We start from the raw sequence: 11,800 nt of genomic DNA, 5'->3' as shown, positions 1-11,800 counted from the left end.
ATGCCATCACACGTTAGCTATGCTGCACACAGAAACATCCTCCACACAGAACCACTAATGAGAGTGTGTGTGTTGGACTGAAAATGTGACAAATAAAGTGTTTAAAACCCCATAATCCTTGCAGCCAAGATACTGGAATTGTTTCAAGCAGTGAGACTATAGCCCATTCTCACTGCTGTGGTCTGGCCCTGAACAGTAAGGGTACCATCATGCATCTAATGTCTTTGTTTGTTTCATTCATGCAGAAAGCCTTGGGGAACAATGCTACACTCTACCTCGTGGAATCACAAAGAAAGTGTGTGAGAAATTGAGAGATTGACAGATGATAACTGTGAGAGGGATTATGATTGCATGGCAACCAAAGCATTCAGAATTCATCATTGCCAGATTTCAAGCTCTTGAGCCATTGAAATGAATTCAAATTACTTGAAATAGAAATGTCATTCGACTATATGACATCATGGTTTTAATGCTAACAGAGACTCCTGTTTCCTAACACATACCAACTATTTCACCTCACCACGGGCAATTTCAGTATTGTGAGATATCACTCAATAAGACCATAATGAAGATCTGTCTGTCAGGAAATTGCTCTCTTTCTTTCTCCCTGACGTGAGTGCAGCAGTGCAATGACTCAGCCGGAATACTGAACCACTCCAGCAAAGATGGGCACAGCTGTTCCTATAGCAACTCAGAGTTGAGAGATGGTCAGAGGATAATCTTTTCTAAGCTTGTCTCATTTATTTGATTTCTGATCCCTTGTGTATGTTCTGGGAATATGTACATCGTGGGAAATCTTTACATTTCCAATCTCTGCGGTTAATGTATACATATCCCTGTTAATTTATAGATTTACCGCTGCAATGGGAAATGTGCACATTTCCCACAGTTAATATGTACCTCACACAACAAAACATTTCAATTTTCATTATCAAAATGTACTTAGTTAACCTACAATCAGTATTTTCCCTATAGTCACTTTCCTAAAACGTTGAGCACATTTGTGTAGTCAAGGTCTGATTTGAAGTCAGCTGACACAAACAGAATAGAATACAATAGAAACATTTTATTTTGGAATATGGTGAATCAATGTGGTGTGAAAGAAGTGTGAGACAATGGGGGTATGAAACTCCCTTCAAACTGCAGACTAGCATGGCAAGGCACCCGTAAACAAGATGATTGCTAAAACCGTATTTTTCAAACTTATACAGTAATCTCCCTCTGACATAGTGTATTTTATGCTTTAAAAAAGAAAGAAAAGAAAACAATACTCCTACTACCATTCTATGAGAATGAGAATGAGAGTGAGATAACATTTACTGAGGTTCAGATCAGGTAAATGGTTTCGAATAGAAATTCGAAAATGCATCTACTAATAACAACATTGATCTGCATAAACAAAACAAAAATAACAAATAAAATGGTTTTAATCAGTTAAATAGCACATACATAAGACACAGTCACCTGGAGACACATCACCACCATTACCCCATCATATTTAAATCACAACTTAAGAGAAGAACCTACAGTACCAGTCAAAAGTTTGGACACACTTCCCCATTCAAAGTGTGTCCAAACTTTTGGCTGGTACTGTATATCAAGCAAATACCTGAATATACATTGTCACATTTTAACATGTTTTTAAATTGGCAATTCACTTGGGGAAATTATTTCATTCACACAGTCCATTTCATCATCCAATTAAAGACATACATATGAGTTGACCTACATAAAAAATAATACCTCCAATGCTCAGTGCCATGGAACCAGTATGTGACGAAGAGGCATTGTAAATAATAGTCTGAGGGGTAACATGGCCTTCCTAATAAAATATTCAGTAGTACATAGACGCACAACTTCAGGGGAAACACTTGCTATGGTGTGATATCAAAGACAACGTGTTCAGAGGGCAAATGTTGCTCCTAGGGAAACAATCAAAGAATCTGCTTTGGTTAAGTTACAAGTCTTTTGGTAGCCATGTGGAGATTCCCATTGTCAAAAGTGATCATTTGTGAAAGTCTATTGACTCTGTGAGTAGTGAGAATGTGTGTCTGCTTCTTCTCCTCCACCTCACATGGCTGCCAGTTCCTGTGTTAGTCTCTCTTTCTCCTGCTGCAGCTCGATAACGCTCTGCTTGTTCTGCTCGAGTCGGTCCTCCAGCCACTGCAGTAGTGGACCGCTCACAGCAGACATCTGACTACACAGGTTCTTAGTGAACACTGAAGCCCATGGAGAGGAAACAGAGACAGCACAAACACAGGTGGATAAAGCACAGTCGAGACATAGATGCACTGCCTGTTATATCAATGTGCATGCTAACACAAGTGAATATTGGTAATCAACAATTACATACCCGAGCCATTGTGTATCTTGGTGATTGGATCCAGGTGAGTTAAGCTACAAAAGAATCAAATCACAATATCAAAACTGCATTTATAAAAAAATAAAAATAAAAATAAACATGTATACAAGGTTTAGACACGAAAGAGGAGATATACAGTATACGTTCAATATCGCTATTATTGCAGGGACCCTCAGTCCACTTCAAATCACACTAGGTACCTGTGAATCTTTCTGTAGGTGTCTTGCTCTTCCTGGCAAAGGATCCTGGGCAGTTCCACTGCAGATTCAAGGCATACTTTCCCAATGGCCTCATGAGGAACCACATGAATTGGGACCTCGGTTCTTTCATACCTTTATTAACACAGAACAGGGACGTGAGTCAGTATTTGGCAAATGGTCGCAAAGGCTTTACATTTTCTGACCACTGGAAAGGACTGAACATGTGTTTCACATATCTGACAAACCGTTTTGTATTAACTAAGATTGAGAGGACATGAACTCTTTATTAAGCCCTACAAAGAGCAGTTTCCAGCCATACTTACTCAGAGCCTTTAGGCACAGACTGGAAGCAGGTGTAGAGAACTCGGCCAGTCTACATGAAAGGCAGTAGAAATAAATCCTCTGAATTATACATCCAGGCTATTTTTATACATGGTATAATTCCACTGTAGAACCCTTACTTTTGTGTTCTTGTCCTCAATGAAGCAAGAGAATATGAGTCCAACAAAGCCCTGATCCATCATTTGGTACATCGCCTGTGTCCTCACATCTGTTTTAGGAAATAGAGGTGACTAGAAAATGAATAACAAGACTTTCAGACACATGCGCCAAGACAACTTGCCATGCCAAAAACAACTATTAGGGCTTTCACACCGCTAAGGAACCCTGCCCTTTCCCGTTCCCGTTCTGGAACCGCCGAACCTTGGTGCTGTCTGGCGAACCAGCCCGCGTTCATACCAGTGTAACCGGAACCATCAGCGTCATCAATGTTGGGTGATGAAGACGCAGCTACTTCACTGGAAATGAGGATAATATCTTCCACTACAGTATCTGAAATAAACACTTTTTATATGAAAAAACTAAAACAAAAGATACTTTCTAAACACATTCGCTTACTAACCAGCTGCTCCGTTACTGGAATAGAAATGGCTTACTAAGTCTGCGTTTGCGGGTGTGAGTGTTTGCTGAGCATGTGAGGAAGATGGAGAGAATGATAACATTTGATTATTTTTTCAATCACTAATGATTCGATTTAGATTACATTACATTTTGCCTCCTTCCTTCTTGCTAGTCTTTCACAGTCTAGAATATGTCACACCCACTGGCGACGTCACGGTTCTAGTTTTTGGTTAGCGCTGAGAACCACTATTTTCTGGTTCCAGCTGCGAACCAAATTTTCAGGCTCCGAACCAATTTATTTTCGGTCTGAATGCGCCAGCCGGTTCCAGACTAGGTTCAGGAATGCAAACCGGCACGGTTTCTTGGCGGTGTGAAAGCCCTATATGTGGAATTGATAAAGGGGTGCTATGCTCACCAACATGTGATGGCCAAACTGTGATGTGGGGGTGAGAATGGTACCAACCAACCACACGCATGGGCCGTCCAGTAATTTCAGCCAACCTGTAATACTAATTAAGGAAATCGCTTTCTGATACAAATGGTAAAACGGTAGTGTCCCCACCTGAGATTGACAAAATTAGCTATGACACTCAGTGACTGACATCCATCCAGAGGCCACCAGCCGACAAAGAGGGTCATGTTTTTCTGTGAGACATTGCTACGCTGACTCACAAATTAAAATGCCAATTACAGGGGTTACAGGGGTTCCCAACCTTTTTCACCTGAAGCCCCCCCACCCATTTTAAGAAGAAAAAAATGAACAGTGTACTTTCTATATTAGGCTACTTATATATCAGAAAAAGGGTTCTGGTGTCCTTGTATAATTTTGTTCAGTTTCATGCTGTCATTATGATACATTTAGTTATTTGTGAAATATATGCTTTTTTGGGGGGTATAATGCCTCAGGCCCTGAAGTAGTTTTTTCCTCATGCCCCACAGGTTGGGAACCACTGAATCAGAGGGCAAGATGGAGCTAATACTGCTACTGTATATAGTCATCAATATCATATTGCTATGCTGAGGACCAGTTCAACAACTCTTACAATGCATCCTTCCTTCCATGCAATGAAAGGCTTGCTTTAACAATCCAATCATATTAGATCATGGATTACTCCAAGGAGGGACTGGAGAATGTGTCTGAAGAGTATCCCAGCAGGGCCCCTATTCTATACTCTCAGATGTACACGTGTCAGGTAGGGGATAGAGCCTGGGCTGCGTTCAAGTTTTACAGAAAATGAAACGTTTTTCCTTTCCTTGTGACTTTTTCTTGACCTTCCTACAAGGAAAGGAAGGATTCTAGACAACCCGAACGCAGCCAAAGCCAAATGAGATCCAGAGACGTCTCCAGGGTCAAAGGCACTGGCGGACTCAGGCTGTTTGAAGGGCAGGGGCGAAAAGAAAAAAAGGGCACCTACTGCACAACATGGGACCCCATCAGTGCACATGGTCAAGTTTAGACCATTGGAGGGGCACATCCTCTAATTTTCGCCACTCAAAAGGGCATTTTTGCCACTCAAAAGGGCACATAAGTGGGACGTTTTTCAACCATGGGGGCACCAGGAGGGGCGGTCGCCCCCCCTGCCCCCCTTGAGTCCGCCAGTGGTGAAAGGATATCTCAGCCTCGGTGGACGCCGCTGACAGCTGCTCAGGGGAGATCTCCACGCGATCCTTCCTCTTGTCTGACCGACGGAGGATGATGACTGAATGGATGTGTACGATGCGGCTGGTGTCTACCTATTCAACAGAAAGAGAGAACAGCAGCCACATGATATGGGTTATCTAAAATGCGAGTTCCAGTTAAGATTATAACTGTCTCTACAGAGGTAAACTAGATGGATACGTTTAGTATCAATGTGTTGTTCATTAGTTTAGTTAGCCCCTAGCTACCAAGTTAGTTACCTCCCCGATGCAGAGTCCCATGACTTCCTCCTTCTCGGTGCTAAGAGCATGATTCATGCAAACCAAAAAAGCATCTGATTCGAGGTGGACTGCGCTAACTGCCATGTTACAGAGCAGAAAATTGCGTTTTTTTAAAATTAAAATTAAGGAATTAGCTAGACAGCTAAAAACAAGGTGGCTACTTCTCTGTCCAAAAATCAGTGTTACATCAATAACATTCCGTCGTAAAGCAAACACTGGCAAGTCATGAGAGGTCTGCCAAATAATGTTATTACTCCACTAAACTGTAACTTAAGCCAATGCTGTCACGCCTTGTCCACAAATAGACACGAAACAAAGATATCAGAAAATAATGTGATTGTTTATATCTGCGGTTATTCAGCACAGGCTGGTGTAGGCAGAGATCGGAGGACGGGCTCATTGTATTGCATGGTATATGGTGATACCACACCATTCCTAATGTATGATTGGTGTGGTATCCATGATTCCATGCAAATACAATGAGCCCGTCCTCCGATGTCTGCCTGCACCAGCCTTCACTCTATAAACATAGTGCAGTCGGATGACTTTTGTGTGTGCACCATAACGTAGTGTTGCGTCCCAATAGTTCTCATCGGCTGTGTTCGAAATGGCATACTAGCATACTGCATACTAGCATACTCAATTAGTATATACTGCATACTGCCTACTAAATTCATAATAAGTATGCCAATACCAGCCGACCGAAAAGCTAGTATACATTTCTTGCATACTCACATTTCACATAATCTACAGTGTGAACGCACTGCATACTCAAAATCTACGTCATATCTAGTAGGAGTAGTATGCTAGTATGCCATTCCGAACACAGCCATCGTTTCCTCGTTTTCTCATTTCCTTCTCCAAACCTATTGGACCTTGGATGTTGTCCTCCAATGCGTCTTGAGAAGGAAACGAGGAATTAAGGAGACCCTCTGGAGATCGGGACACACTCGAGTGACGAAAACGAGCAGGTACCTATTGCTAAATGGCAAGTCTTACATGCATTTTACTCATTGTACATTGTTAATAAACGTGAATCGTCTGTGTCCCTTTTCCCCGTAGCGTTGCAAAAATGTCACAGAAAAAAGACCCTTGTCAAAAGCAAGCATGCGAAATTCAAACGTGTTTACAAGGTACTTCAATGTTTAATTTGGTCAAAATTCTGAAATAATTCATGCTTCTTCATCTTTGTCATTAAATACTTGATTGACATTGAGGAGCGTATTTCTTCAGTTTTTAACCAACACACTAACTGTTTGTTATGTTCTACTAGCACACAAGTACATTGAAAGCAGGTGCCTGGATGTGATCAGAGAGATGCGTCGGTGCTGTGAAGTCCACGGTGCGGCCGGGAAGTCCGTCTGCTGTTCAGGTTTCAGAGACCAGAAGTCTTCAGACTCGGAGCACAAAAGCTCTGCGCCATGATTGTCGAGTTCTCTTGTACATAATGGCAGTGCCTTCAAAAAAACAAAAAAATAAAACACACACTGGGGGGTATTCCATTAACGTTGCTAAAGAAAAATCCATTTTATTAAATTTTTTAACTCGAGATGATCAAAATAAGTCTAGATTTTCCTTTAGCGACGTTGATGGAATACCCCCCCAGGTGGTGAATAACTATTGTTCAAGGAGTGGCAGTTGGTCATTTCCATTTCAAACTTCACCTGGGTCTATCTAAGCTGTGACATTTATAGTTTTTCAAATATTCAGTGTTGTTTGAAAACCATCTTCCCCATTCACACAAATGGTGGAATTTCAAAACGTCACTCTAGCAGTAGCTAGTAATTTCCATTTCAAACCTATTTTCTAACTTGTGATCATGACAACAGTTTGTAAGGTAGGCTACACAAAACATATTATATACAGATGTGCATCTGGTTCCCAGGATTCCTACGGTGTGAATATAAAGCAAAACTGTGACGTTTATTGAGATAGAGCTGTCTGAAGCTGGGCTTTTCTCAAGCTACTATTGCATTGCCGGGCATGTGACGCATAGGCGACTCCTGATGATTGATATTATTAGGATGAAATATGGTTTTCAAATATCAATGAAATTCAAGCAAAATCATGTTCGCCTTGAGATGAAAGCATTCATATTATTATTCCAGACTTTGCTCTTAGTTTGTAACAAAATATTGCATTTCAATCGTGGAAAACATTACCACGGTTTCTTTTTATTCGGCACATTATTTGGACATTATTATTTGTATGGTTCAATTGAGGAAAGAATCATTGAATGGAAAAAAATACAATGGGAGCAAACATAAGTTTTTATCAGTGCATTTCCTCATTATAACATGTTTTCCCTACAATGGAGTATTCTCTAACACGAATTACAGTTTTCAACTGACCACTTTTTTTTTAAAAAGGATTTGGTGGATTTAATTTGATTAGGATATGCCTGTACCACTTTTTTAATTCAACAATTTGGCTCACATTCCAGATTACTACACCGTCACTGTAGTCATGTGTTCATAGTGCAACTAGAAGGAAGACTATCAAAGAGCTTCTTTTGTTCACCCAAACAAAAACCCAAACTTCAGTCTCAAGTAAGTAAATAGTCAACACTGCAACCTGGTTGACTGATAAATAACACAGTCCTGTACAAAGAGAGAGGGTTGTGCACACAGAAATGACTTGAATTGAATTGAATTGAATGGAAAATGACTTTTTACTGACATTTAAATAATCTTCAGGTAAGAAAATATACTACTGCGATACCTTTCAAGCGACCATTACTGTAGCCCATAGTCCTTTTCATTTCTGCAGGTAACTTTCTAACACTTTGGTGTGAGGGAACATCAACCCATAAAACTGTTGTTGATAAGATAGAACTATAATAAGAACTAACAAACAAATACATATAATCCCCACATTTGGGGGGGGTGCAAAAAAGCAGTAACATGTAACAAGTAACTTGTGAGACAATACCTCCTACCTTATGTGCACAGGTCATGCATAAGCATCCACTGTAAATATACTACTGTACATGGCTGTGTTTTAAATTACACACAGTTCCTTCATTCACACATAATGCATACAAGTTACAGTTACATGATATACAATGTAGCGATATGCAGTGTAATAGCTACTTAGGATTATATACTTTTCCAGCCTCAAATTTGACACAAAAATAGTAATTAAAACATGAAATGCTACTAAGAAGCCAAGCCCAGCAAAAACCCTCCAGCAAAGCCACCTGTGAGAACAATGTTTTTCTTCACAAATGTCTGCACCTGTAAAAGAAAATGCATATTTTGTTTATTCATTTGTTTTGCAACGTGTGCATTAGTCTTTGGACTTTGGTTAGAGCCTCAAGATCAGTCTGAGTCCTCCTCAGCATAATAAGTTATAATAATGTGTCTTATTACCTAGGAAGACGATTAGGCACATAAAACAGCCACCATTGTTGCAGACCATCTATATGCTTATGATCCCTCACCTCATCCACTTTCGTCCTCACTTCCTTAGGGGGCATCATGTCTGTGTTCAACTTCAGCTGCTTCTTGGCCTTGTTTACGTCTCGCTCCACTCTCTTCCAGTCCACTTTTATGTACCCTGTGTGATTGGCAATCTGGAGGGAATTTGATCACACCAATGAATCATTATATTGTGCTTGGGATTGTGGCGCGTTCCACGTTTGAAATATGAAACATGATTGTAAAAACTGAAATACATTTTAGAAGATTTTGTGACTAATGGTAAAAGAGACAATGTTGTATCTGAACAGAATGAACGAACACGTGTGAAACACTACCTGAAGCAAAAAGAATCCTCCACCAACTGCCGAGGCGGCCAGTTTCCCAACTTTCTGGAACAAAAACCCTGCACACCTAAGGTACAAAAACAGCCTGTCAAACACAGACCTGCCATGTAATGTAACCATGCCCGATTTACATGGATTACCCAATATCTAAGACAATTCTTCAGTCTTAAATATAGGGCCTAATTGTTGATTTTTCATATTGAAATAAATCCCATTCAGACTCACCAGCCAGTCACTCCGCCAATGGCTATCTGTGTAGCAACGGTGTACTTTTCTGCTATTGGCCCAGAGTTGTTCTTGCCGAAGACTCTGTTCCACCATCTCTGTTTCTTGGCATACTCTGCCAGGTCCATGACATCAAAGGTCTCACTCTTATCTAGGGTTTAGAGTATAAATCATAATCATTAATCTGCAACACTTACCATCTGACTTATTATATCATTCATTTCTATCTAGACAATTTGATGGCAGCTACTAGATTGAAATCAAGTGCAATACTGAAACACAACTGTGAACATTTCAAACCTGCAAACTGCGACACTTTAAATGAATGTGCAATAACACTATGTGCAATATGACAACCCTCGGGTACATAAGGTTCAGAGATAGGAAATGTTAGAATAGGTATAGCATAGCATAGAGTACAGCACAGTGTTTTATTTGTATAGTATAGTATAGTGGATAGTGTACATAGCCTTTATTTATGTAAACCAGCTCTTTCCCCTTCTTGTTTTTAGTTTTTTTTCCTAGCACCAGGGGAGCCCCCCCTCCCAAATTTCGTTGTTTGGTACCTGTACTATATCAATGACAATAAAGACCATTTTTTCATTTCAATGGTACACTTAATCGAGCCTACGTATGACGTATGACAATGTATGATGAGTGACATCATAATTGTCCCAACACAATCTCTCCCAATTCAATCTTTGATGGGGCGGGGAAATGCAGAGCATTGGTCAGTAGACTGCTACACTGACCTTCATAATCAAAAAGGCCTAAAATAGCCCAGCCATCATGGGTGAGCAGATCAGTTTCACTTTAAGTAAGACAAACGATTAGCTCAACAGTCAAGAGATTTGGTCAGAGTTAGACAAGCACACACACCCTGACCTTGCGGTATTCAAGAGTGGTAATTAAGCATGTATGCATTTTATTTAGAACTTGAGTTACGGTTGAAGTAGACACTGGAAAGTAAAATGTGTGGGGGCGTGACCGCAAGGTCTATGCGCAGCACAACAGCTATGTAGGCGACCTGGAACGACACCTGTTTATAGTCTAAATAACTGGCTAGTCCATGGAGATCGTGGCTAATGGTTATACATCAACTAGTCGTAGCATGGAGAAAGCACTCGAGTCATCCTAGGAGTTGGCTTCAGCACATCTCTACTGAAACCAGGATGCATTGAACGTGGTCTGAATAGACCCCCTCGTCCCCTAATGCTAAACCAACATTCACATGAACGCAGCTAGCTACTGCGTGTATCGCTATTCAGTCCTACTTCATATCAGCTAGCCAGCTAAGTAAGTTTACTTTTTGAAGGGCAAGAAAATAGAGGAACCCAAACAGTATACGATATTTTCTCTCGAATGTATTTGATAATTGCGTTAAGAGTAAATACTACATATAAGAAGCAGTCACTTCAATCATTTTACAATCTGAAATATTTCAGTTAGTTAGCTAGCTGGATAACTAACATCTCTCACCTTTCTTCTCGGCCATCTTTTTAAAAATGATTTGTTTCGACCCGGACGTTAATTCATAGCCCATCCGAAAAATCACGTGGTACACGAGGAAAGGTCCTCGCGCATTGGAGGAGAACGCTCTGGGTGATTAGAATATTGAGTTATTTGGAGAACCGTGTTCACATGACTATTACCCGTTGTTAAAATGCCCTAACCCAGACCTTAACCATAACCCATAGCCTACAATAAGCACAGCAATTAGTAATGATAGTACGTTATCAATTGTAATAACTGGGCTCAGTTATTATGATATATTACAACTGATACAATTGATAATAAATTATGATTTACCCTAGACATTTGTAAATCTCAAAGCATGGAATAAGTATCACTATAATATATAAATGGTAAATGGACTGATTTATATAGCGCTTTCTCATTTACCCACTCACACACCAAGGGCGGCAAGCTACCATGCAAGGCGCCGGCCCACTCATTGGGAGCAATTTGGGGTTCAGTGTCTTGCCCAAGGACACCTCGACATGTGGCCAGCCGGGGTTCGAACAGCCAATCTGCCGACCATGCGATCATTAGACGCCGGCTCTACCTCCTGCGCCACAGCCGCCCTGTTATCTAGGGCTGGAGCTAGTGTTAGGTTTGGAGCCAGGGTTAAGGCTGCTGGATTTAGGATTAGATTGGCGCTAGTGTTCAGGCTGGAGGTAGCGTTAGGGTTGGAGAGTTAGAGCTGAGCCCAATCAGTAATTTCAGATCTATGAGCTCTGAAGGGCTTAGAGATATAGGAAGGAGCCAGGGACGGATATGGAGCTGAGCCTAGGTAGTTTGAATGTCCTGATTACACACTGATCATCAGTGCGTAACTACACAAACCTAGAGCTCATCAAGCTCTTGTTTTAGATCAACACTTTCACTTCATTTGTTTAAGATGTCATGTCGACTCTATTGAATAAC

At 40.7% G+C, this 11,800-nt stretch overlaps 2 protein-coding genes across 2 annotated transcripts; both read right to left on the bottom strand.

Annotated features, from left to right (window-relative positions):
* Window positions 1-1,115: 1,115 nt before the first annotated feature.
* On the bottom strand, window positions 1,116-5,583 carry LOC308156811 (lys-63-specific deubiquitinase BRCC36). The gene is made up of 8 exons (XM_080530250.1): window positions 5,362-5,583; window positions 5,077-5,196; window positions 3,878-3,965; window positions 3,024-3,112; window positions 2,886-2,935; window positions 2,563-2,694; window positions 2,354-2,397; window positions 1,116-2,219 (listed from the first exon to the last, which is right to left on the bottom strand). Exons 1-8 carry the CDS (start codon window positions 5,464-5,466, stop codon window positions 2,071-2,073), a joined length of 777 nt encoding a protein of 258 aa, XP_080386376.1. The 5' UTR covers window positions 5,467-5,583; the 3' UTR covers window positions 1,116-2,070.
* A 1,959-nt stretch (window positions 5,584-7,542) lies between these two features.
* LOC308156812 (FUN14 domain-containing protein 2-like) lies at window positions 7,543-10,868 on the bottom strand (the record flags this gene model as incomplete). Its single annotated transcript, XM_080530251.1, has 5 exons — window positions 7,543-8,618; window positions 8,825-8,956; window positions 9,140-9,215; window positions 9,374-9,524; window positions 10,853-10,868. The coding sequence occupies 5 exons, from the start codon at window positions 10,866-10,868 to the stop codon at window positions 8,541-8,543; spliced, it is 453 nt and encodes a 150-aa protein (XP_080386377.1). The 3' UTR covers window positions 7,543-8,540.
* Window positions 10,869-11,800: the final 932 nt, after the last annotated feature.

The sequence above is a fragment of the Nansenia antarctica genome (genome assembly GCF_963989245.1).
Source record: "Nansenia antarctica genome assembly, chromosome: 4".
Classification (NCBI taxonomy): Eukaryota; Metazoa; Chordata; class Actinopteri; order Argentiniformes; family Microstomatidae; genus Nansenia; species Nansenia antarctica.
Note: the sequence above shows the minus strand (reverse complement) of the source record. Positions and strands in the feature narration are given on the sequence as shown.